The following is a 26,454-nucleotide window of genomic DNA, read 5'->3' as shown; positions in this document are numbered from 1 at the left end:
GGGGTGTTAGTCGTACAATTTAAACTTCGAGCAGTGTGTAATGATACAGTGAACGTTTTTGTTGTTTTGAACTAATAATTACCCATGTAGATTTTAACTGTAGAGTGACCTGGTGGCCCCCTTGGTAAACAAGTATGCTAGCCTTTCGGTCTGTGCCCCCCCCGACAAACACACCACCCTACGACGTGGTTTGTCTGTACGCGGATATTGTTACAATCAAACCTGAGGGCTGAAAGCAGCAGCGAGTTCTCAGCTGCTCGCAGTCCTGCGCGGTCCGGCGCTGGCGACGCTGAACTGGCGGCTACAACTGCGAGCAAAACCTTTGTTTTTCTGCCTTCCCTTTGTTGAAGATGACCTGACTTCGAAAGAGCCTCTGCTGGCCAGGTAGTAGGCCATTTGTTAAGATAAATTATCCGTATAACTGTGTTCAGGCATGCATCGGCATGTTTCTTCTTACACCGCTGTGAAGTTTACTTTGTCCGCTCATGCTGGGTTTCCTCTGAGGCTCAAACATAAGATGACAAGATTGTCAAGTTGAATTTCTGTTGAATTACTTTTGTCAGTCAGTCAGTCCCTGCTACATTTAAACCAGATTGGGCACACAAAAAAAGGCAGCTTGTAGCATGTAGCACTCTTTTTGGATGTTAAATGATTGACTCCAGCGTAGTTATTGCAACGTTTCTGGACCAAATCAGCTGTTGTGGAGTGTACAAGAGAGTCTCAGCATCTGAATATGAGACACTCAGCTCAGTTTGCTCGCCCAGCCCGACCAACCTGTTGCTGCGTTCAAAGTTTCTGCCTGATAACCTGCTTTAAAAGGGGGGGGGCACACAAGCTCTATGAGCCAGCAAATTCCCCCTCCATCTATCAGCCATGGTGGTAAAGCTCAGGCTATTGTCAAACACAGTACCTGTCGGTGGAGAGGCAGTGATGTTGCACTGCAGCTCATATTGACAAAGCTCCTCACCAGGGAGGAGATTGAGAGATGCTTGAGTGCTTTGAGTCACAAAGGCTGGTTGCGTATCTCTCACCAATCTCCACCACACATTTAGGGTTTTGCTAAAGACGTTGAAACTATGAGCCACTTTGTTCTTCCTCAATTTCGCTTCTGGTGTCACAGCAAATATATAAGGCTGCATCCTTAGAGTCCAATCAAAGTATACATTGTTACTGTTCATTGTTGTGACTATATGGCAGTCATAGGCACTAAATTTATGTTATGACAAATTTATGAAACTGAGCTTTACCCACATTGATAAGAACTGATAAGAGCATCTGTAAAATAAATTAATCACATCCAGGCATAGAGAAGAGTCGGCCCACCCAAAGCCTGGAAAAAAAATGTCTTATTGTCAAGTGAATAAAGTCAGTGCTTTTCTTATAATATCCATTTATGTGTGGATGTATTGGATGTAGTGGATATACTACACGTCTGAATCACGGGGCAGGATTCATACTCATTTTACAACTACTTTATGGCCTGCTTAGTTAAAAATAAAAGTCAAATTACACTCTGAAAGTGGAGTACTGTGACCAAGAAGACTTAAACTGCTTATTTGTCAGTGTTGTTTCCTTTCCTTTGTGTGTTAAGGGGTAACTGTTGGTGCTTATGTTTTGCCATTTCTAGTATTGCACGGCAGTTGGTTGATCTTTGTGGATACCATAAACACAGTACCACGAAGAACTGGTTTGGTACCAGGGCACCCTAATTGAAAATACCGGGAAATGTTTATTGCTGCTGACATAGCAGCTGTTGACCCTTACTCGCAGGGCTGAATGGCTAGTTTGGTTAACTTAACAGGAAATGTCAGTAGTAGTCATATTAAGAATACTGCTGCGAAAACGCTCCCATAAATGCAAAGTGCAGCTGAAATTTAGGTTGGAGGGGAAGCAGAAAGCTGGGCAAAGATTTCACTACATGTCAGCTCTGGTGTCTAATTACAAAGGGGATGTTGATAATGATGCCTCATAAATACTGGTTAGGCTGAGAAGAAAACCTGTTGTGAGCATCTCGAATCTGCCTTTCTAGTTTTGGGAAGATTATGGCGACTACACCTTGCTTTGATTTCCAAAATAAACAAATGCTGGAATGTTACAGCTTGGTGTGAAAAAGCCTTTATAACTATCAAATTCTATCATGTCATCCTGAAAATGTGGTTTTTTACTGTACCTGTTGATTTCATCACACAAGGACTGGGTTGAAAATGTTCTATACTGGTGCCAGTACCTGAGTTTCTTAAACTGTACAAAAACAATGCTTTTTAAATACCTTACTTTGACAAATATAAACATTTATTAATTATTTATTTATTTGTTTTTTAGGGTGAATGGTTGCAATGGCAGTTTTTTATACTCTGTGTTAAGGAAATATTTGGTCTTTATTCAAAAGAGGTTTGATACCGCACCCAATATCTGACTAAACAGGAAGAGGCAAGTAACATTTTCATCATAGCTGCTGATAATCACTTTTTCTGTAAGATTTTTTCATTGAAACAAAACTTGATGCACTGCAGTTGTACTCGACAACAGCTCTGGTATTGATAGTCTGTACACTTTTTTTGGACATAATTTATGGAAGCAATTAAGGCCGGTGGGTTTTTAAAGGGGATCGCTGTGCGCTCCAGTGTGTGCTTAAGACGCACACATTTGCACTGTCTTTGTGTTGCAGGCAAAAGGCCCCATTAGAGCTCCATTCTGTCAGTGCGCAGCTGTGTGCTTGTGTGCAGAGCAAGCCGCTGGTCCTTTCTCCGTCTGTGTGTACAACTCTCCCTCAGTCTATGCACTGACGCACATACTGCCACTTTCCCTCCCTTCTGTATATTTCAGTCTCACTTTTTTGTTGTTGTTGTATGTCTTCCTTATCTGGCCTGGGGCGTTATGCAAAGCTATCAGAAAAGGATTGTTAGCAATGCCTGTCTGTGCCTACATGCTTCTCTCTATTCATTTCAGCTGCTTCCCTTTCTTCTCTATGACCTCCAGTCATAACTGCTGCTGCCTCAGATGCACTGAAACTCATACTACTTGGCTTCAGGGAGTTAAAAACAACTACTGTGGTTATTTCACAGTATATTTGTTTCAATGCGGTTATCCCTCATTTTGTATATTCCTTCCTCATTAACATGATAGATTTGTAAGTCTGGCGTCTTGACTCCCACCGAGCCAAAGACCTGCAGCTGAAAAGAAAAGAAAAGAGGCATTCTCACATACACCAGAGAAGCACTCCCCCAACCCCCAAGACAGGCACCAGACTCTTACTGCTTAGAGATGAAAAGCATTCTGGGATGCAGTAGGAATACTCCCATCAAAACATCCCACTGTGAATTTTCTGTGTGGTAATAGTTAAGGAATCGTCTTAAGTTTTTTTTTTTTTTTTTTTTTTTTCAGAAGTTGTCTCTGGTGTTGCTTTTTGACTCTCAAATGAATGACTTTATACTCTTGGGGTCTTTTATCTCTGTCTGAAAGAAGAGGCAATTCACCTCACTCGCATAGATTTGTTATGCAGAGTTTGTTTGCACATCCCGTGTCTGATGGTATTAAAGTGTTGCATGCAAAAGGTGTTCAGGTGTGTTAAATAGTCTAGATGAGCTAATGTTTTGTCTTTCGTTGCCTTGTGTCATCATAACACCTACATTATGAAGGACAGTGGTTGGCATTCTTCCGTTTATTTTCCACAGCTGCTTTGGATTGGCTTCTCCTCAAAATGTCAGCCATCAAATAGCTCCTGTCTGAACCATGTGGTGTGGACCACCAGTCTGGTGAAACAATCCCCCAATTGCGTCCCCTAGAAAAAAGAGAAATGAAAGCTTGTGTCGGTGTTTGTCACAGACAGCCTAATTTGATTTATTTTTAGATCTGGTTTTCCATAGTTGCGAGAAAAATTTAACCAACCAGCTTCCCCTCCAAGATAAAGGACTTTTACAGTTAACTGCAATATCTTTTCCTCTCACAAACTTGACACTTAAAGTCTTAGATCCTACAAAATTGGCACAAGCCTAGGCTTGAGAACAGAGCCAGTGTGTCCTGACAATCCTGCCTGTGCGAAGAAGGGCAATTATCATAGCAAAAGATGTCATAACTCCTGGCTGTAGTGCTCTATGGTATCAGTGCATCAAGAAAGTATTCAGACCTCTTGCATTTTGTTCACATTTTGTTATGTTGCAACCTTATGCTAAAAATCGTTTAAATTCATGTTTCCCTCATCAATCTAAACTCAGTACCCCATTATAACAAAGGGATTTTAAAAAAGAAGTTTAGAAATTTTTGCAAATTTATTAAAAAGCATAAACTGAAATATCTATCGACATTAAGTATTCAGACCCTTTCCTCAGTACTTAGTTGAAGCACCTTTGGCAGCGGTTACAGCCTTGCTGGGCCACTCAAGGACATTCACAGAGTTGTACCTAAGCCAATCCTGCATTGTCTTGGCTGTGTGCATAGGATCATTGTCCTGGTGGAAGGTGAACTTTCAGCCCAGTCCAAGGACCTGAGCGCTCTGGACCAGGTTGTCATTGAGCATATCTCTGTACTTTGCTCCGTTCAGCTTTCCCATCCACTGCGACCAGTCTCCCTGTCCCTGCCATTGGAAAACACACCACGGCACGATGCTGCCACCAACATGCTTCACCGTTGGATGGTATTGGGCAGGTGATGAGTAGCGCCTGGTTTCCTCCAGACATGATGCTTAGCATTGAGGCCAAACAGTTCAATCTTGGTTTCATCAGACCAGAGAATCTGGTTTTAGAGTCCTTTTTTAGGTGCTCCAAGTGGCTTTACTGTTTCTTTCACTGAGGAGAGGCTTCTGTCTGGCCACTCCATCATAAAGCACAGATTGTTGGAGTGCTGCAGTGATGGTTGTCCTTCTGGGAGTTTTGCCCATCACCCCAGAGGATCTCTGGAGCTCAGCCAGGGTGACCATCAGGTTCTTAGTCAGCTCACCTACCAAGGCCCTCTGGTCAACTGGGAGACTTTCTATAGACAGGTGTGTGCCTTTCCAAATCATGCCCAATCAACTGAATTTACCACAGATAGATCCAATCAAGGTGTAGAAACATCTCAAAGATGATTAAGAGAACTGGGAGGCACCTGAGCCAAATTTCAAGTGTCATAGGAAAGGGTCTGAATACTTATGTCAGTGTGATATTTCAGTTTTTCCTTTTTTTTCTAAATTCGCAAAAAATTCTGTTTTCGCTTTGTCATTATGGAATATTAAGTGTAGATTGGTGAGGGAAGAAATTAATCTAAACGATTTTGGCATAAGGCTGCAACATAACAAAATGTGAAAAAGTGAAGGGGTCTGAATACTTACTGGATGCACTGTATTCTAATTGGCTCTCAGGAGCTGGGTTTGAGTCTGTCAGCATGTTTTACACACACCCGCAGGTCATACCAAACAACAGCGCAAGACTGAACAACAGCAAGCAGCAAGATTTGCAACCAATTAGCTTGCCGGCAAAGGATCAGCTGATTCACTGCAGTGTCAGGAAGTAGATTTGGGATGGTACAGATGGAGATTTGACAGAAGTATTGCAATAGAATGGTTTTAGCCAATCTTTAGTTTGTGTGTTAGTGAGCAAATTTCCACCCCTATTCGAACTTACGGCCTGGTAAAAGCACAAGATGGACTTTGCTACTTTCTTGTTGCCCAGCACATGGACCATTTTATTACACAGTGGTGGTGTACCAGTTCAGTCCAACAACAATCGGGCTTGCTTTAGATTCCCTCAGCAGTGATTTGATCAAATCACATATTCTGCCTACAGTTTGATTTGATATTATTATTATTTGACTAAATTAAATAACCCCCACAAGTATAACAGCTCTATAAAGGTCAAATGTAAAACACTTTTCTTCCTGTTCATCTCTGCAGAATTGAGAACTCAGACATTTTTCTTTTTACAAAATTTTAACTGTGTAAACAGCAGTCTGCATTTGGTGTTTAAGTGAAAACACCCAGAATGGCACTCCTTCAGTCAACTTTCAAATCTTGAATCGATGCTTTGCTATATTTTGCACCCTACTACACACTATGCTGAAGAGTCAGAGGGTCCATATGGTGAGTTGAGCCCCCTCATGAATGAATGAATGGACTGAAGGAATGCTGCTCATAGTATTCTTTCTGACATTCTCCTACCCATACCCACTCTCAACTCACCCATACTACACCTCCAAAACTTGGGCATGGTATTATGTAACGGCATTAATGTCACTTTATTGGTTGGTTGGCCCTGACAGCCTGTATAACATCACTTGCTTACACAACATAGGAGTGGTTCCTCTTATTGAGCTGAGCAATTGCAGGGGATTGCTAGCAGCGCTGGAGGCTCCCATGTAATGTATCTCTGATGGATTAGCGTTTTGGTTTGTGTGCGCAGAACAGAACAGGCACTCATGGATAATGGAAGAAACCACAGGCAGAAAGGCAAGGATTGATGGGGGGTAGTGTAATTAGAGGGGTACCCGATGTATGGAGAGTCGAGGCATGCAAGGGTCACTCCAGTGGGCAAGAGGCCCCACACTTTCCTTTACTCAAACTGAAACACCTGATGCTATGCCGGTCCAGCTTCTTAAGATTTCAACTAAGTGAGTGCTGGTCTGAGACACAGGGGTTGACACTGAAATAAATTTCAGGCTGCATCCAGTAAATAGAGAAGCTGTGTTGTGTTTGCAGCTTGCATGTCACCGTGCTGCAGCTTAGTTAGCTGGCCTTGTTCAATAGTCAAGTTTCCAATAACAAACACACTCACTGATAAAGACACGATGAGCTGTCTAGATATTATTCTTTACTGGCAGGGGTGATGTCTGTCTTTTTTGTATCAACAGTTGTCACTGTTATCCTCTGTTTTGTGCTTGGTTGCTATGGCTACCTATTACATTCCTTGAAACATTAAACTACTTAGCAACTGTTTTATGAAGTAAGTCAGAGAAACTGAACTCCAGAATTATCAGTGAAAAATCTTACTGAATTGATTTTACTTGAAAAATGATTTGATGCTTTGTGGTATGACTAGATTATTTTAATTTACATGTTCTACATGACTTATTTGCTCTCTGGCAGTAAATGTAACAATAGCAGATATGTTAAGTTAGCCTTATCTTAAAGCTATTTCATTTAAGTAAAGCTAGTGGGGGCAAGCCAAGCCACTACATCCTTTATTATGCAGCTGACAACCTGTAAATGTTTAATGTAAATTGTGATGTTTGCTGCACTAGTGTATTGTGCTCCTCCATTTTTTTTTTTTTTTTTTTTTAAAAGCAGGAGGGGTTAGTGATGCAGTAAATGTGAAATTGACTGTGTCACAGTGCTTCGTGGATATCACTTGTTTTTTTCTTTCTGCATGTATTTAGTAATAAAGTCCATGCGTTCCACACCCAATTCAGCAGCGGCATGTGACCACAAGGGAAGCGGCACCCGTATACTGCAAAGGGAAGTGTGCTTTCTTGTGTGTGTTATACCAGTGTGTCTTCATGTCAACTGAGCAATTAGAAGAACACCAGTGTAAGGTTGCCTCTTGAGAAAGGGCTCAAGAAGTTTTTTGAGTTATGATTCCTGCTTCTGTTTTCATTGCAGAGATGATGTTATATGGAACAGCTCCTATTCCAAAGTAAAAATAAAGCAACAGATCTTTTAAAATTGCTCATTAAGTACGGACTTAAGAGTGCTGGTTGTATTTATGCAAAGGCTGATGGTCACTGTCGTTAGAGAAACGTCCAGGGGAATCTGCAAAAGGAGGCCAGAATCTGACTACTGACAACGCATAAAGTTTGACTGAATGAGCACTTCATTGTTTATGCACTTCTGAAGATCTAGTGGTGTGATGGCGTGTTGTTTTTGGCCAGTGTTCCCCTGCCAGTGGGTACTAGGGTGATGGCCAGAGGATTCAGTGGTATGTCTTGACCTCCCTAGGACCATTTTTACGACCTCAGCCACATTATATGAAAGAGGGGTGGCTGTGTGTTCACCCTGAATTAACAATCCACACCACAGACTATCACAAAAGAATGGCTCTTACTTTTATTCAACCCCAATTACAAAAAACCTCAGTGTGCAAAACTTTTTCCTTTTGTTTCCCATGGTAAAACAGATGTCAACATCCAGCATGTTATAGCAATGCCAGTGTGATATGGAAAACTAGAAAACTTCAGTTAATCACTAACATTTAACCTTTCCAAAATAGGAATCTGATGTTTTTCACTTGTCAATCATGCAGTATTTTGTTTTGGGTTTTTGTTTTTTGTTTTTTTCTGTCCTCATTGTTTCATTAGTATGAAATTAGTTGCTTTCCTTCAGCTGCAGCCACCGATCAAAGTCTTGACACCAGACGCACTCTGCACAAGTATGCAGTAACCAGAGCCAACTGGTGATGGACACCAAACACCCCGTCACAGAACTTTAGGGGGCCCCAAATAGGCTTCTATTCATCTGCCTGTACAAATCACAGCCTGGGCAGAGAGCCATATTATCCTAGCTGCCCTTTCTAGTGCCCTCCTGAGTCATTGGCTATTGTGAGCCAAGAGCTGCTGTCTGCACCCCAGCGTACACAAATCTGACCAGAATTAACATTAGAGTTTAGTCCACTATGGAGGTCAAATTTAGTTACATGGACCTGGAATGTTTTATAGGCTCAAACAAAAGCTTGGTTTCCATTTAGTGATTAAGCTTTCCCTCAGTTTAGTTCTAATCAAATGTGATATGACTTACCAACAATTACAGAGACTAGATTTGACGTAACATGGCGAAGCTATACACTGCTCCCTCTGTCTTTCAGGCTCAGTAGACATTTGCTTTGGACAGACATTATTGTAAATAGGATGACTATGATTAAAATAGCCTGCCTTACTCCTGATCACTACTTGCTGGGCTGTCATTGATCTGTACTCCTGATTTTCAAACTGGAAAAGCAGGGAAGCTGTCCTGACAATGTCAAATTTTTTGTAACTGAACTAATCTGAAGGCAGAAGTAGCACATCCTGTTGCAGGGTCATGCATCATTTTATATCTGCAATACCTTGTTTAAATGATTGTGTACAACATCAGGGAGTATTGAGAGGCAGTATATCAATTCGCCAATAAAAGCCACTCCCTTTTGTTTGCTGATTGGTCCAGCTTCAAAATATCAGTGAAGGATGTATAACTGAGCTTGTGAGATTTAGGCTGGCTTTATGAGATAATGTTTAACATCCCACATAATGGAAATGGTTAGTTTAATAGTCTGACCCATCAAACCTGTAGGTGAGGTGTCTTGCAAACTGCAAACATTTCTGTCTGGATTTTCTTTAGTATGACAGCAAGTCAAACAATAAAAGTTTTTCCGTGAGATGAAGGAAACAAGGAGACTCACTTTAAGCAGTCAAACTCTTATCTGATCAGTAGAGGCTCTACTCAAGTACTCCACAGTTGTCTCTCCATTAAGCTCTGGTTTCCCCATCATCAGGAGTCGGTTCATTAAGTAAGCATGGATCCAGGGTTGAATTCACACTTGGTCTGCCCTCTCCCATGACCCCACTTGCCAGTCATTACGCTGCACAGAAGTGTAGGTTAGCATAAACAGACGTGCATGTACAGACACACTCTCGTTCTCACTGTTGAGGTGCTATTTCAGCCCTGATGGAGCTCGTCACACTTCCTAACTGCATCAGTCCAACAGCACACTGTAACAACCTTTGCACATAACCGTCATGCTCCTCAACTCCCACTCTGACACACACAATAACACTAACACAGTTACGTTGCCGCGCCCAGTACTCAGTGTCAGTCCTAATCAGTAAAGTAATCTGCAAAACTGATCAAGAAGAACATTCCCTTCCCCTCGGACTCCTACAACCAATACCAGCGCCTCTTGCCTGCGGAGGCCCAGTTGTGCTCCAATGACTCTCCAGGATAAATGGAGATAATGGGAGTCATATGCTAGCAGTTGGTTTTGGGCAGGGCTACATGAAACATTTATAGTCTTCATACAGTCATGGGGCTGGAGAAGAGGGAAAGGATAGATATGACATTGTGAAATAACAAGACATGAATAGACGGGTATAAAATCGCTTTATCAAATCCCCATCTTTTACGATATATCCCTTTTTCCCGTGCACAAGTTAATGTCAAACAAAACACATTTAATACCCAGTGCACACTTGCCTCCTTCTCTCTAAGCATGTTGTGTAAGCGCAACAACCCTTGCCTAACATGAAACCACATGTTAAATGTGCAGGATAACATAGTAGGCCTGGAAAATCCATTAGCCTCATGCGTTGTTCCACAGTGCTCCGCGGATGAAAGCAGTCATTAGCCAACAGTTGATTGCGGGATCTGGGGCATGCTGATACTCTCAATTCAATGTGTCAGTGTGTTTGGCGGTTGGCTAATGAAGGAGCGCAGCTCAAGCTCAAGGTCACTGCAGTTATTCCCACTTTTGTAACCCTGCCCCCACCCCCAACCCCTGGACTAAGGGTAAAGAAAGCATAACCGAACCTGCCCATCATTTACCGAGACCTTTCCCATACATTAAGTAGCATCAGAAAGGCTGAGTAGAGCAGAAATGAGAATGCATGTTTGTCCAATTTATAAAAAAAAAAAATTTAAAAACCCATCTGCCTTTCATATAAGTCCCTCCAAGCATTTTAAAAGTTAGTGTTTACTGCAGCAGCTACTGTCTGTGCTTTACTTCGATGAGGCAACCACAGCTCCATATACTATATGTTCCTTTTCTATTCATGATTCTTAGCCACATTAGTAATCATGTGATGTGAGTGATGTCTTTTTCCGGATGAGTTAAACTTTGCTTTCTGTTACAGCATGTTTGGATTCCAATTTTTTTCCCAGTGGATTATGTTGGCATGCAAAATGTTCCATTATTTACAGGGATAAGGAAACAATTTTCCCATATGGCCGCATGTTTTGTTTACAAAGACAGTAGCTTTATAGGCTTGTGTATGAGTGGTTAAGTTACGGTGTCATGGTGTTGAATGGGAAAACATAGATCAGCACTCCTCCTTCTCAACTATATCTTCTGCAAACTTATGTTGTTCATCAGATTTTTGCTGGTAAAAATTGATTCCTGAGGTTTTCCTCAGTTCTGGACCATTGCTTTTGGCCAGGGGTCAGCAATTAGATTCAAACATGAGCCAGTTTTGAAAATGCAGGCCTACATGTTTTCAATATGTTTTTATTTGTTTATTTTTTCCAATTCATTTAAGAATAAAATTGATCTATAAAGCTGTTTGTTTTAGAATTGTGTCCTAGGGCAGATCTAATTTTTCCAATGAGTAAGTGTGGGCTAACAGAGTTACAGCATCATATTTTATTACTCATTTTGCAAAAAAATGATTAACATATGTGAATATCTTCTGTTTCACTATTGCACTACAAGACGAGAGATGTAACTGATACGACACCACACACAATAAACATTGACCTACTTCATTTATGGTTGAATGGAAGTACTCCTGTATTCGCCTCAGAAAAAAATCACTTTATCACTTCGGCGTTTCAGTTTGACTGCCTCCTATTTGTGTTTGTGAGAAACAATTTTTTTTTTTCCAGCAGATGGGCTACAGCTGTAACATTAACAATCTGTTTAAATTCACTGAGTTCTTGTTTCATTTAAAGATCCCCTCCCGACATGTTTTAAGACATATAAAAATATCTGCTTGGAATAATTGTGTGTGTCTCATATTTTTTTCCACAACATAGTTCAGTTACTTTGTTCAAAATTCTCCTTCTCCCTCATTGAGTACTCAAGAATCTATGAATATGCAAATAACGCTAATTTCAAAAGTTTAACTCCTAGACACTTGTCTAGGAGTTGTTTCCACATCATACTTATGGATGTAACAGTAAGTTACATACTGAATCATGATTGGCTTCTTACAAATACCCTGCTTGTATGTGCACGCCTTAAATTCAGATTGGTGGCCACAGATCAATTTTCCCCTTTGAGAAAATTAATGTGAAAACAGTCTTCTAGTGACAAAATCTGCACAAACATCATTTTGTGCAGTGAAACCCAAACATCCAAGCAAAAGTTACAATTAGTAAAACACGTCTTTAAATGAGCTGGTGTATACTATTTATATGCGTTATTAATCTGTTCTGGCAGAACAGATTAATTTCAAATATAAGGCTGTATTTTTTTTGTCCTCCAACTTTTGTATTTGTGGCAAAGTGGAAAATATCTGTCCTTTAATGTTCTGTTGTGATGAGATAACATGGTCTCCTAAATATAAACCATAGAAAAAAACTTTGAGGGTCAGTATTTAAAGGATTATCTATATTTTTTTTCCATTAACCCAGGGATCGGCTGATGTGTGAGAGACAGCCTCCTACCTCCACCACCACCACCACCATCTTTAGCACTTGAGGGCTGCTCTGCAGATGGGAGGTCAGCAACCGGTCACCTGTTTCGCCCAAATGCACTATCTGCCTTCCACCCTCATATAAGATGGCTGCCCGTGGCTGCCTTCTGCACCCAAACAGATTGGAGCAGAGCTGCGTGCTACCATGGTGATCATTTTATCGAAAACACTGGAAAAGAAGAAGGGTGTCAATGATGTAAGGTCCAAGAACATCGAGAGACAGCTGGTGAGAGAAACTTTACCTTTTGATTCTCACACAAAGCAAACTGGTTGTTAACGATTGTTGCATTTAGTAATTTTTACAGTGTTTCACATGTTAGGCAGTAGTCTGCAAAATGAATAGGCCAGTCATTATTATCATTATTATTATTAAATCAGTGCATAACCACATGCCATGGATGCCACTCTTAGTCACGTATACACACTTCAACAATACGAGTGAGTACGCCAGACCGCAATCTGGAGGCCTATTGTTAGTGTGCAATTTTATCTTTAGCTGTCATTAACCGTCATTAATGTCACAGTGAAATGAGAACTGAGCTCTTTCACTTAATTGGCTGTCTTATCCACAGCCAGATGAGCAAATCCATATCAGTTTCATCAAGTGCGTGCAGCGCCAAGAGATCCAGGATGCGGTTAGCCTAGCTTAGCACAAAAATTGAAAGCAGGGGGGGAAAAGGTAGCCTAACAAAAGCTCAGTCAGAATGTTTTCCTCTTATTCAATATTTGTGTTTAGATATGCTAAACATGCCCCAGACCTGCAAACGGTTGACAAATTAAAGAAAAAACCCTAAATAGATTAGTGGAACAACATATGCAACAAATTTAGATGCTTCCGTGAAAGGTAAGAGGGGTCGCTGAATAGTATATCTAAAACTATATAATAATAGACTGACAGCCCCCCCCCCATCATCATCAAAGCAGCAAAGGAGAGAGTATCTTTCGGAGAACGGTGTTTATCCCTTCATTAAGAGTTCAGAGACGTTTACAGTCTCTCTCTCTATGCTGGGCCAAGATGAAAATGATACACCTTATTTTAAAGTATTTCCTTTTAACATTTAATTTCAACCCTGGCTCTAAGTGTTACAACAAGCAACTTTAAATGACTGAGAAAGCAACATGTTAGTGTGCTGCATTTTTTTGGAGGTCACTCCAGAGAACTATGTTTCACCTACACTTTGGTTTTAGTTTACTCCTTATTTTATTTCTAGGGAGTTATTCATATTTTATTTTTATCACCAATCCTCTCAAAGAACACAACAGAAGAGCTGCATAAAATTTGTAATCTCATCAAAGCTTTCAGTCTTCCCGCTGTTATCTTGCTGCTTCTATAAAATCATACATTCTGTTTTTTTTTTGGTCTCTGAATTTTCAAATCTAAACACTCCCTCAGCCCCTCAAGTGGGGGTGGCATGCAGGCCATCAAGACTTGCAAATTTGTTTCTTTCATTTTCCCTGTATCCTCCCGAAATTTCTCCTTTTTCGACCTTTAGAGCCTAATTAAGTCTCGACATCTCTTCTACACTATCGTAGTTCTTGGCTGGAAACTAAATTAGACAGTGTATATATAAAGGATTTTTGACAGCTTTCATTTTGGTTTACCTGGTTTAATATTACCCTTTCACTCATGTTAAAGGCCTGAGGTTTGAATGTAATAATTGTTTCATTTAAATGTCTTCTGCAACATAATAACCTTTTATTTTGGATTCAATGCCTTGTGTCTTGGAAAACATTTTTTTGTTGTGGTAATAAATTCCAGGTGAGTCAGATCAACGTATTGTGGAATTGTCCTTTTGTGCAGACAGTCTCCCACCCTTTTTGTAAGAACTGAACTGTGAAGGAGGATAGGTATTTAATTTGAAAATATGCGTGTCAAGACAAAACTGTCTTATACTCCCTAAATAACCTTTTGTTCTTCATAAAAGCTCGATTAAATAAACCGGTGTCGACTGACGTTTATAAATAAGGCTTCCTACACTGTAAAATGATCATACAGCTATCTGTCATCTTAAAACTTAAAGCGAATTTTAGCCAACTGTGTAATGAGTTTTTATGAGTCCTTACAAGCTTGAGAACAATATGGTAAAAATGAAGAAATGTGCTTATTTTATTACACCTATAAAGAAGATGGATTTCGAGTTTAAATAAGTGGGGCTTTTTTTTTTCACTTTTGAGTTGGATTGCAGCAGTTTCTAGCAGTTCCTCCAAAGTGGTGGAGGAGATGTCTAGTGTAATACCACAATATAAAAATTTCTTTTACAAGCAAATTCAAAACTTAAACCTGCAATAACTGCAATTACTATTTTTTTTTTTTTTTTTTGTGTGTGTGAATTTGCTAGCATAGGGTTAGTAAATAGTTGCTTGTAAATCCAGCAGAAATGGATCAGAATTAGCAATAGTAAGACCAATATTCAACCTCCTTTTTACTCTGTTTGGTTCTCCACCAGCTTCTAAGGAAAATATGTATTGCTCCTTACCTGCTAAATGCTTCACTATGTTTACCAGCTCGTCACTAACTTTGACTGTGTGCTGTTTTGTGCTTAGCGGGTCGCATACAGATGGTTTATCAGAGCATTATTGCTGAAAACATCTGCCTGTGTCTGGAAATGAGGCAGAGTTGCAGGTTGTAAATCTAAGTTTAAAGATGCTGCAAAGCTCCAAAGAGCTGCGGGGAACTGCAGAGTTGGGTGTTAATTCTCCTTTCAAATTACACAAAGTCATTCGACCTATGATTAATATGAAGTTATTGATTTGTGCAGCTTTAAGTAAGCATTTAAAAGTTGTATCTGGTTGAGGTAGAGTTACTTGAACTATGTTATACCGTTGGGTTATGTAGGTTAATTTGCAGCATTGGGTTGTATACTATATACATATACTATATATAACTGTGTATATAATCATATTTTATATGCTCATCATGGATTTTTAAAATCTTTGTCTGCAAAGTAACTTGTAGTTATACCGTAGCTGTCAAATAAACGGTGGAGTAAAAAGTGCAATTTTTCCCTTTCAAATATAGTGAATTGAAGGAGTGGATTTTTATAGTTTTATAAGGTAAATATTCAGCTAAAGTGCATGTGCCTTAGAATTGCACTTAAGAAAATGTAAATAGTTACATACTACCTCTGGTAAAGGATTTTCCAGATCTAGAGGGGTATTAACTGAGCAGAATTGATATTGATCTTCTCGTTTTATTGTGATGTGTGGGCAAACATTTTGACTTTTGTTGTGCACTTTTTCGGTTTATTCTGTATCCCCCTGACTGTCGGCCCCTCTGTTTGCCCATCCTCCACAGCGTGAACTCCACACCATGAGCAGAGGGACCACCCTCTTCTCCTGTGGAACTGTGGGTGAGTTATCTCCATTGATGTCTTTCTGTTTGTCTTTTCAACTTTGCTTCCCCTTTCTTGCAATAAAAATTCTCATCTGTCTGGCCTTTTGCATTCACTAAAGATCTGGACAGTGAACTGGTTGAGGTGGGATCCCTTTTTGTTACCACATAATTTCACAAATATAATGGGATAATGAATTGCCCCGCTAATACCTTGATAAATTGAACCATCATGTCAGCGGCCTCCTACTATAACCATTTCATTGTTTATCCCCTCTGTCGCACTTGGTCTCTCACTTCTCCCTTTCTCCCTCTGTCACTCATCCCCCTCTCATGATCAGGGTGCACCTGTCTCCACACAACGTTGCACACCACTCTCATGGGAGTGAAGTGTAATTGAATATGCTGTTGCCTATGTCAAAAATGTCCCTTTGGCTCTGTTAGTGTCGCAGTAATTAACCCCCTGTGTTAAAAGACATGCTACTGTAAATACAAGCCCTCGCTATCACTCGCTATCCTCTTTTTCTTTTGGGGGGGGTGACGTCACAGGGAGGAGCGTGGCTTCTTGGTCCCACTCTTTGAGGTTGACATCAACATTGTTTAGAATTTCTTGTTAGTTCAACCAGCACTTTGTCTCTTGCTTTCAAAAGCGTGGCCTTTTGTAGTTCATCCCTTTCTCCCTTTGTCAAGTTGTTTTCCTAACATTCCTCTCAGGTCGTCACTGTAGCCCCCTTACATTGTTTGTCCGCCCAAAACAATGATTTCCGTCCGCCAGTACTTGAGAGAGCATGCCAGAATTAGAGACAAGCATCCCAAAAGGATGGGATTTGGATCAGCAAGGGGCCGTTGTTTGCAAAAAGCTTCAGTAGATTCACAACTTTACCACTTGTCTTAGAAGCTCAACTCACTATGGCACTTTACTGTAGGTGTATTCTCCCCCACAAGTGTGTGATAGCCCCTTTTGTGTAGATGGTGAGACAGCTGGCAAGTCATAGTGCTTTCCGAAGCATATCCTGCTAACCGCTTGGCTAATGGGAGTGCCTTGCCCCAACGGTTTGACTGGCTGATTCACAATATGTAGTTTATGTTTGTGACATTAGCATTCTTGCAGGTCCAGGTTTTAAATAGTCAAGAATGTGGCTTCTTCTGCTTGTTTGTCTGCTTGGACTGAGGAACTGTCCGATTACTAAGACATTTTAGTTGGGTTTTTTTTTTTTTTTTTTTTTTTTTTTGTCAGAAATGCAGACAGCATATTTCTAATGCTAAGAGTATGGTGCTATAACACTTTACAGCTGAGGTTCCTATACACGTCCTCTAGCTGTTTATGAGAAAAATAATCAGACATAGCATGTCTTGTTGAGTCATACTGTTGGCCGCTAAACCGTACACTATAATATAATGAGCACTACCAAATTCTTCACAAAAAAAACAAACTTCTTCAGATTTACAAATTACTGATGTCTTAAAATTAATTAAGAAATAACTGTCAGTTTTTAAATGCCAGTATGCTTGAAGGAAATGACTCACTTCGTTTTCATCCTGCTGTCAGTTTTGTTTTTGTTTTTCAGCTTTTGGCAGAATTACAAATGAGCAGCACTGGTTTGAACTGTTCAGCTGCAGTTTTATTTCCTCATGGCTTAATCCTGTCATTCATCTTAAAACAAATGACTGACAAATTCATTTTTTTAATGCACCAAAGCTCATGATCTTATGTAAATTTTTGTGTTTATCGGTGTGTAACTGCCCCAAATGACCTTAGGTGTATGTTTAGTTTCTTCTTAGTTAAATACCACCCAACTGCAGTTAGCAGACAATAATCTCCTTATTTTTCTAAACAGCTTGTCCTTACAGCTACTTCCCTCTTGCCTTAACCTTCTTTCCTGTTTGTTTCTTTTTGTGTCAGTTAAGAACTTAATGTTCCTTCCAGATATTATTGCTTTTCTTTTAAGCTAGAATACATTAAGCTGTAATTACCAAATGGATGTGATATACAGAGAAATAGAAAGGGCTGCTATTGAGGTCAATGAGAGTGAGAATGTATGTTTTGAATATTGCAGAGGCAGATAGGTGGCTGGACCTGGGACGAAGCTGTGCCATCCAGCAGAGAGCTCCCTGCCAGTCCGGTGCTAGTCTGGAGAGCCTTTGGGATGCGATGCCTGAGACGGGGAGCCGGCACTGGGCCAAGGAGCCAGGCGGTGCCACGGCAATCACCAGTCTGATAAGAGATCTCAGCCTTGCCAATGACAGCATGAACAGCTCCCACTCCCACACCACACCCACCACCACTGCGCACTACACCACTACAGCCACCAGCCAAGCTCCTACAGCACCCCCGAGCAAACGTCAGTGTCGCTCTCTGTCGTTCTCTGATGAATTCAGCGGGTTTCGCTCATCTTGGAGGCCCCAAGGCTCCCGAGTGTGGACAACGGTGGAGAAACGAAGGTGTCACAGTGGGGGAAGTGTTCGAGGAGGGGGTGGGTTCTCTGGTGGTCATTTTCCCACCATGCAGCGTAGCTCCAGCTTCAGTTTGCCTTCGCGCTCCAGCATCCCTTCGGACGGAGCACTGGACTTGCCATTCTTCAACCAGCGACTGCCTCTCCACCCTCAATTCACTGCCTCTCCAGTCTCCCCTACCTCTCCTTCCTCGCATCATCACCACTCCCGCCATCACCACTTCCTCAGGCCTCTCTCCCTCTCCCACGAGCAGATCAGCCTGCCCGAGCTCCAGAGGGAAGGGGCGTTGGAGGCCAGCTCTCCAGACTCTACCCCAGAACTGGGGAGGCGAGCTGGCCAGAGAGCCAGGGGCACAGGGTGTCTGTCCCGGAGCAGGTCCCAGCCCTGCGTGCTAAACGACAAAAAGATTGGTATGAAGCGCAGGAGACCAGAAGATGCCCAGGAGCAGCGGCCCTCCCTGGACCTGGCAAAGATGACACAGGTTAGCTGGAAATGTTGAACGCACACTGACACACAGACAAGTGCACACACTCACATTCATGTGAATACATCTTATTATAATTTGACTAATTTCACAGAGGTTAGGTTCACTTGTGCTCACTGATTAAACATAAATCAGCATTATTTCTAGTTTTGCTTTACTGCTGCCAAATGGGCTCTATTGCATTTAGTTAAATCCTGGACCAAACACACTTACCACACAGACAAATAAAGTTTTGTTCTTGGACCAATTGGAAGTTCAAGAGATCCTCAAACGTAACTGGGCCCTTTCCTCTGAGTCTGATCAGGGACTGGATTAAATCAAGGTGAATTAAGTTTTCTGGGTTGTTGTTCTGAGGCTTCAGGGCTAAGTGATCTCAGGCCTCTCTCCTTCCAGCTCAGGGAGTGGTGCGTACTAAAGAGGCATTCCTCATGTTCGGTCACGCTGCGTAGCGCCACACTCTAGCAAGCCCTGCTCAGGTTTGTCATCTCACTTTCTCCTCTGGTTAAACAGCCCATCCAAAGGTTAGACCCCTCACCATTCATTTGCCTCCTCTCTGCAACTGCTAGACCGTATTTTCATCTTTCATTAACTGTACTGCTTCATCCCTTTCTTGTGTCTGGTGTCAGGCAGTTAGAGCGACCAGAGGTGATTAATAGTGGGGATATTTGAATGCGCAGTACTCGGGATTGCCATCCCCACGACAAGAGTTTGTTTGTTCTTATGTGAGGTCAGAGGAAGCAGTGGAACAGCCAGAGAGTATAAATGACCCCTGGACAAACCCAGACCAAGGATAGAACTGTGTAAGTATTTTAATGACATACTCTTTTGACGCTTGGCAGTCCCCTCATATTTTTACTAAGTCCAGAGAAATAGTGATTTGATTCTTGTATCATGTCATGCTCCATTATTCATTTGAATGCTCTTGAAATTCAGTATAGAAGCTACAGCACCAACATCAGCCAATGATACCAAAGCCAACCTGTCCTGTATACCCCTGCTTTCCTGTACTTCACTTATATCATTCAAATTATGCGCCAAAATCTTCCTTCAACATACCTCCCGCCCAGAAAATAGTCTTTTTCCTATTCTCTTATTAGAAAGTACCATCAATTTATCCCTCTACCCTCCCTTCCTTTTGACAAAGAATTGTGTTCCCAGCCTTTCACCCTCAGGACCTAGCCAGGGATGGATCAAAAAGGATTTGGTAATGGAGGCTAGCAAGCATGTTTCCTCTAGTCATGCCAGCTAAGAGGGGAAAATCAGGCACTATAATCACACATATATACACAGATACACAAACACACACATGGAGTCAGTTTTATGTTACCTCTGGCTGCAGCAAGGCTCGAAAGCAGGAGCATATGTCAGCAGATGATTGTAGAAGTAGTATCTGCCATTGTTTCTCACCTCAGTTTTTTTGTTTTTGTTTGTATGTATGATTTTTGAATCAACTTGCATGATTGTATGCACTCTCTTGCAGGCCTTGAATGAGGAATGTCTTCCTACGCAACACAGACTTAACTTGATGTTGCCCTCTTTGTCTCTAACCAGTACAGGTAAACTGCTGCATCTAGTGTTCCTGGGACCCCAAACAAGCAGGGTTGTACTATGTCACGTTAAATTGAATAACCTGAAACTCCTAGAAGCAACCATTGAAGATTCATAGATAGTTGTCATAGGTTAACGAGGTGGTTTGTCTCAGTGAGAGCCAAGGGGAAGATCGTAGCTGGAAAAATATCTGGAAAAGGAATTGGTTATGTGGAAACGAGGGGCTGGTTACTTGTGTCAGTTCTAGTGAGGACTGAACATGAGAATTAACGTCAGCATTGGGAACAGATATGATTTTACTGCCTCTTATTGGAATTTGATTCTTTGAATGTTTTACAAGAAGGATTTCCACCTGCAATTATGTATGTCATAATCACCTAATATTTCTGGCATTTGACAGTTTTACTTTAGCTGTTTTATGGCAGACTTGATGTGTGACCTGACCGCTGTGTGATTTAAGCAACCCACGCCTTCCCAAGAAGTGGGTGAGTCTCTTCTCAACACGCTCAGGCTAAAAAGGCTTCCCCTTCGGCCATTCCTAAGGGTGTCAATTATGAGTTATTACTTCTTCTCACAACTACACACACTTGCCACTATGCGTCCTCCATTTTATAGGTGTGTGGATGAGTAATACAGTCTAAAGTACAGGTAAAGAAGAACAAAAGTAGCTGATGCATATGCATCAGGGCAAACTTTGTAATTTTCCAGTGACATTTGCAGGAGCACTGACGTTTATTTTCTTAATTTACTGGACAATAAATTGAAAAAGTTGTTGTTAAGTCTGCCAGAGGTTCAGGGGGTGAAGGACTGTGAGGCTCAACACATAACAAGTCCCAAGTGTGTGTTGCCAGTGGAACATGGTGTAATTTGGCCTCTAGATTCCTCGACCACGTCAATGAAGGAGGGTGCGAATTCTGGGGATGCATGTCATGCTTATCGGCTATAACTCGACCACCGTAGGGATTTATGTGCAGTCACCCCTAAAATACCTCGAATAAACTCCTTGTCAGCCATGTATATCATCTCATTCCTCAGTCTACTGCCTCATTTTTATCCCTGGCTGCCCTTCCACCTTGGCCCTTCATTGTTTTTTCCTCTGCATTGCGGCCGTCGCGAGCTGTCGGAGTGGGAATGTTATGGTTGATTCTAGGTGACTTGCTGATTGATTGTTGACGCAGGTCACACTTGGCTTTGAGGAAACGGCCTATGTGAGGCCCACCTGGCCAGTATCATTCAGATGGGTGTCGCCTTCGTAGCCCCAGTTGACAACTTCACTCGGGTCATTATACATTTTGAAGAAAGAAATTAAAGGGTACCTTTGGCTTAGCTGTATTAGCAATAGAGGTGGTAAATGGGGGCGTGTTGAGCAAGTGCTTCAAACTGCAAATGTGTGCGCGTGCCTGTGCATTCAGGAGAGAAATACCAGGGCATAGAAAAGGGCTATTATTTCTGCAGTGAAGCTGGCAGACAAACCCCTCACTCCTCTCTATTAATATCATCTTGCTGGGCCCAAGTTTGAGCTGCTCTGCTGTTCCCCTCCTCTCTCCATCTCACTCCATTCTTGGGATGGCAGACATGGTGATCATAGCTTAGCGTCAAGCCCCGCAGGCTCGTGGAAACACCTATATGGGCGTCTTGAGGTGCGGTGCTCGCCATGTATAACAACATGCTGTGACTTGTCCCAAAAGTCAGTCACACATATTACCTATTGTTGTTTAGCCTTTGATCAAATCTAACATATCGTATTTATCTTTTTTTCCATCTTACATAAAGGCATTTGCACTTATCTAGCATGCGTTGTCTCTGTGGGACAGTGAATACCAGACAGATACGCAGACACCAACACAGATAACTGATGCAGAGGTGTGCAACTATGTGGTCTGGCTGTCAGGAATGAGTTAAGCTCTGCTTTCTTTGCTTGAACCGCTGCCCTCTCTTTTGTTTCACAGTCATTTGCTGTTGGAGGTCTGTTTGCCTGTCTTCCTCAGAGCACTGTGTCGCTTGGATGTTGTTTATCCAACCTCTTTTCAGCACAGAGCTATACCAATGATATATACTCATATTTTGCATCTGTACACTGAATGCTATAGTAAAGTACCTGGATGATTCTTTTTGTTGTTTTTGTATACACTTCTCTGTATATATGTGCTTATTTGTATGTTTCTAGTCAAGTGCACAGCAGGACCTTTGCCATAGTACTTAGCAGGGTGTTGTTTGTTGTTTGCCCTAATTATCAGAAGGTTATTTGCCTAACCTCTTGGCTTGTGCTTGTGCTTCTCCCAAAGCAGCTGCCTTTCGATCCCGTGTTGTAGATAACATATTTACAGTGGAAGTTCTGGTTGTGTTAATCATGGTTGAGAATAATGTCTGCCAGAATATCAGTTAAGCGTATAAAAGAGTTTTTTATTGTATGACTTTGGTGAATAGTTTTAAAAAACGGAAAAAGTAGGCTTGCTGTTACAGAGTAATCCAATAAATCTCATGAATGGACTAATTTCATTTTATCATACCCCATTTATGATGTTATTTATGGCCTGCATTTTATCAGAATTAGCTTCTTAATATATTTACATTCTTTCTTTGCCTCTCTTTGTTTCATTCCTACCAGCAGAGCCTTCCCCACTCAAGTTTGTGTTTGTGTGTGTGTGTGTGTGTGTGTGTGTTTGTGTGTGTGTGTGTGTGTGTGTGTGTGTGTGTGTGTGTGTGTGTAGATATGTATATAATATGTGTATGTATATATGTGTGTATAGATATCATGTATATATCATATGTCATGTCATATCATATATGATATACGGTATATCATATCTAGATATGCCATAGATATACATATATGCTATATATATAAATATATAGATATACATATATGTGTGTGTGTGTGTGTGTGTGTGTGTGTGTGTGTGTGTGTGTGTGTGTGTGTGTGTGTGTGTGTGTGTGTGTGTGTGTGTATGTATAATACCCCAGAAATGATGCATGCAAGTACCATATGTGGCGTGTAGGACAAAAGCTATGTAATGCAAATGACAAGATTCAGTCATGAGTTCAGTATTAACGTGTCGGACAATATTGTTGACTGTCTTCTTTATTAAAACAATGTGACATCGTGAATCATCTCAGTTCTGTTTATTTGCCTGTGTTGTAAACAGATTTAGGAGCTGCTCTTTCTTTGGCGTTTCTGCCATGTTTTCTGCCCCCAGTGGTTGATACATGTGTCATTTCAAACACCGCTCCGGGACCTGTGCTATTACAGTGCACTTGCCACATCACCTAAGATGAAAACTTACATGAGCGCTCCGCCAAGTTGATGCATAAAGTTGTTTACTTGAATTGATGAAGTGAAGCTTACTACTCAGCCTGTGAAAACATTATAGAATGTTCTCTGTGGCTTTGGAGGAGCTTTTCTAAGTTTGAAAAAATAACCGTGATGATGCCGGAGATGGTTAAATTAAAGACTCTATCTTGCATTCTGGGAAAGGCAGTATCTAGCGTTTTTAATGTTAATTTTTGAGTCTGAAAATGATTACATCAAAAAAACCCAACTCCTGGTTATGGCAGTCGGTTATGTGAGACACAACAGCGTGAGGTTAGAGACCGTGTGTGTGTGTGTGTGTGTGTGTGTGTGTGTGTGTGTGTGTGTGTGTGTGTATTCCATCTGGGTCGGGGTGTGCTCAAGTGAAAGGAAGACAAAAATCACAGGCAAAGCTGGGTACACAGCAGAAATATTATCCTTCTCCCCCAGCCTACCATCCCACCCACCCAAATCCCAGTCAGCCTCAGTAGATTTTATAGAAAGCATATTGTGGAGAAACTGCCTCTGCCCCCTCCTTTCTCTCTTCCTTTCGTCTCCTCCACTGCTGTGATAATTAGTAGTAGGGTAATACCGGTGGTTGAACAGAAAGAGCGGGGGCTCAGAAATCCCCTTTTCCACTCCAGTGGGGTAACTACAGCAAAGGCTTCCCACTCCTCACATGATCACCTCAAGTGTTTGCAGATGAAGTATCCTGTGTTCAGGCAGCTAACATGTAAAAAAAACTGGGCCAACCTTTAACCCAGACAACCAAAACTCTGCGTTATAGTATGTTTTTGGACCGGGCTAAATCGGGGCAGGAAAAAAAATCAAGCCTATAAAGAGAGACTTAAAGAAAGCGAGACTCCCAGCTCAATGTAACAGGAAAAGCAATGTCCTAACACATGCTAGGGAACATTAGAGGTGTCTATCATGTAAGCTGAGGCTCTGTAGAGAAAACCTCATCTCTATTCACCTCCATGCCTCCAACATCTGCTGCTGGGGCACTCCAGAGATCATTAACCCCTTCAATGCGCTGCACGGGCTGCTTGTCTTTGTTGCAGAGAGGAATTCAGGATGGAAAGAGAGCATGAGAGCAAAACGGGAGAGGACTTCTTAGTGAATTAAATCTCTTTAAGATGAGGTGTTGGGAGCAAAAACCCAACCACGTGTAGCTGTACGTGCATTCGTCCTGAGAGAACAGAACTACAAAACACAACAACTGTGAACAACAATGGCATAAACAAGAAATGTCCTCGACTATACAGGGTTGGGTTTCCAGTCATGCCATGTGTGTGTCACAGTGGCTGCCACAGTGATAAATAGGCCTAGAGCAGAGTTTGAAACAAGATACCTTTTTGTGGTTTGCAGCTCATCTCAGTGTTTTGTGTATTTTTTACTCAAACAATCCAGACTGTTTTCTCCTCTGTGGACTTTCTTCAATAGCTTGTGTGTGTCCTCGTGTGCTTGTCTGTTTACATGTTCACATGCCATCGATTAAAAGGGAAGGCCAGCTTTTGGCAGCCAGAACTCCAACCATATCTCAAACTGACATGAGATATTAGAGCACAAACCCTGTGCTCTAATTCCCCCTGACAAATCCTTCTACTTTTATATCCAGAATGTGAACATGGGCTGTGAACATCAGCTAACAAACCAACATTTATTTATTTATTTTTTTCTTTTTGTCTCATCTATTCAGAAACTTCAGACTTTTCAGAGCTTGAGCTGCCCCGGATTCTCAGCCACTGACAGCTGCCAATCAAGCCTCCCGCTGCCCTCCTTTGAGACCCCGGGCCAACCAGATTCAGACTTCACCGCTGTGTCCGAGCTGGGACTGGAGTTACGGCAGGGAGTGGCAGGAGATGACGAAGAAGAGGATTCATCCTACGAAGAGCTTGATAGCGATTCAGCTTGCAGCGTGGACTCACGGCCGGGGTCTCCTGTTGGCATCATGAGCGGTAAACAACACACCCTCTGGAAGGGTGACCGTGGGACACAGAGGGACATCTTCCAGCTGGGGGGAGAGCTGGATCTTGACCAGATTGAAAGGAACTGAACATTTTATAGGAGATTTTAAAGGACTGTGTGTGGACTGTTGTAGAAGGTTCTTGGACATTGGTGGTGGACCAAAAAAGGGCTCTTAAGAAGGGCTGTGAGAAACAGATTGGAGGAGTTTTTTCGAAAGGGAAAGATGAAAGAGAGACTAGGAAAGTGATAAAGATGACAAGAGATTAAGTATGTTGTTAGTGGCTGGCTTCTTAATGACAAATTTGCCTTGAACATTCTTACTGTTTGAATCAAAAAGCAGTAAACTTAGCTGGGGTTTGTTTTGTTTTTGTTTTGTTTTTTTGTTTGTTTTTTTTGGGGGGGGTTGGTATTCAGCTTAACTCAGGAGTGGGAAAGTGAGGGTTAGTCTTAAGAAAACCTCCCAGCCCCCACTGCCTTTTCAACCTGATGACCTTTGTCAAAGTCAGCTAACCTTAGGTTTTAGTACTGTAGCAGTAGCTGGGCTCTCCTGTATTTAGCTCGAGTTTGTTTTTCAGAGAAAGTGGGGGCGTCAAGGTTGGGGTGAAAAAGTGAGGGGTAAACAACAGGAAGAGGTATCTTCTTGCAGACTTACCCTTGACCTTCCACTTCATCTTCTGTGCACACGTGAAAATCAGATTTTTTTTTTAAATTTTTTTTTTTTTATGCTGAATGTAGCCTCAATAAGCTTTATGAGGAGTTCAGAAAATGACAGTGCCTTCCTTTCGATATTTGCTCTCCCAGTTCTCTTCAAGAAACTAGCCTCAATCGAAGCCACCATTTCTGACCTTTTTTGTAGTTTCTTAATATGCAAATTGTATATTTGAATTAAACACTGAATCTCAAGTTTTCAGTTCTTATATCAATGTATATTTTTCTAAGTAACTGTTTTTTATGAGCTGTTTGTGAAGGAGCCAGAATACAAGGCATTTCTTCTAACAGAATGGACAAGAAATAAATTTACAACTTGCATTCATA

The 26,454-nt window shown here is 41.5% G+C and overlaps 1 protein-coding gene across 1 annotated transcript; it reads left to right on the top strand.

The window, feature by feature from the left end:
* The first annotated feature begins 247 nt into the window (after window positions 1-247).
* Window positions 248-26,454, top strand: LOC120796861 (protein FAM53B-like). The gene is made up of 5 exons (XM_040139994.1): window positions 248-384; window positions 12,284-12,571; window positions 15,641-15,695; window positions 17,734-18,611; window positions 25,151-26,454. The coding sequence occupies exons 2-5, from the start codon at window positions 12,491-12,493 to the stop codon at window positions 25,505-25,507; spliced, it is 1,371 nt and encodes a 456-aa protein (XP_039995928.1). The 5' UTR covers window positions 248-384; window positions 12,284-12,490; the 3' UTR covers window positions 25,508-26,454.

The sequence above is a fragment of the Xiphias gladius genome, chromosome 11 (assembly GCF_016859285.1).
Source record: "Xiphias gladius isolate SHS-SW01 ecotype Sanya breed wild chromosome 11, ASM1685928v1, whole genome shotgun sequence".
In the NCBI taxonomy this organism is placed as follows: Eukaryota; Metazoa; Chordata; class Actinopteri; order Istiophoriformes; family Xiphiidae; genus Xiphias; species Xiphias gladius.
Note: the sequence above shows the minus strand (reverse complement) of the source record. Positions and strands in the feature narration are given on the sequence as shown.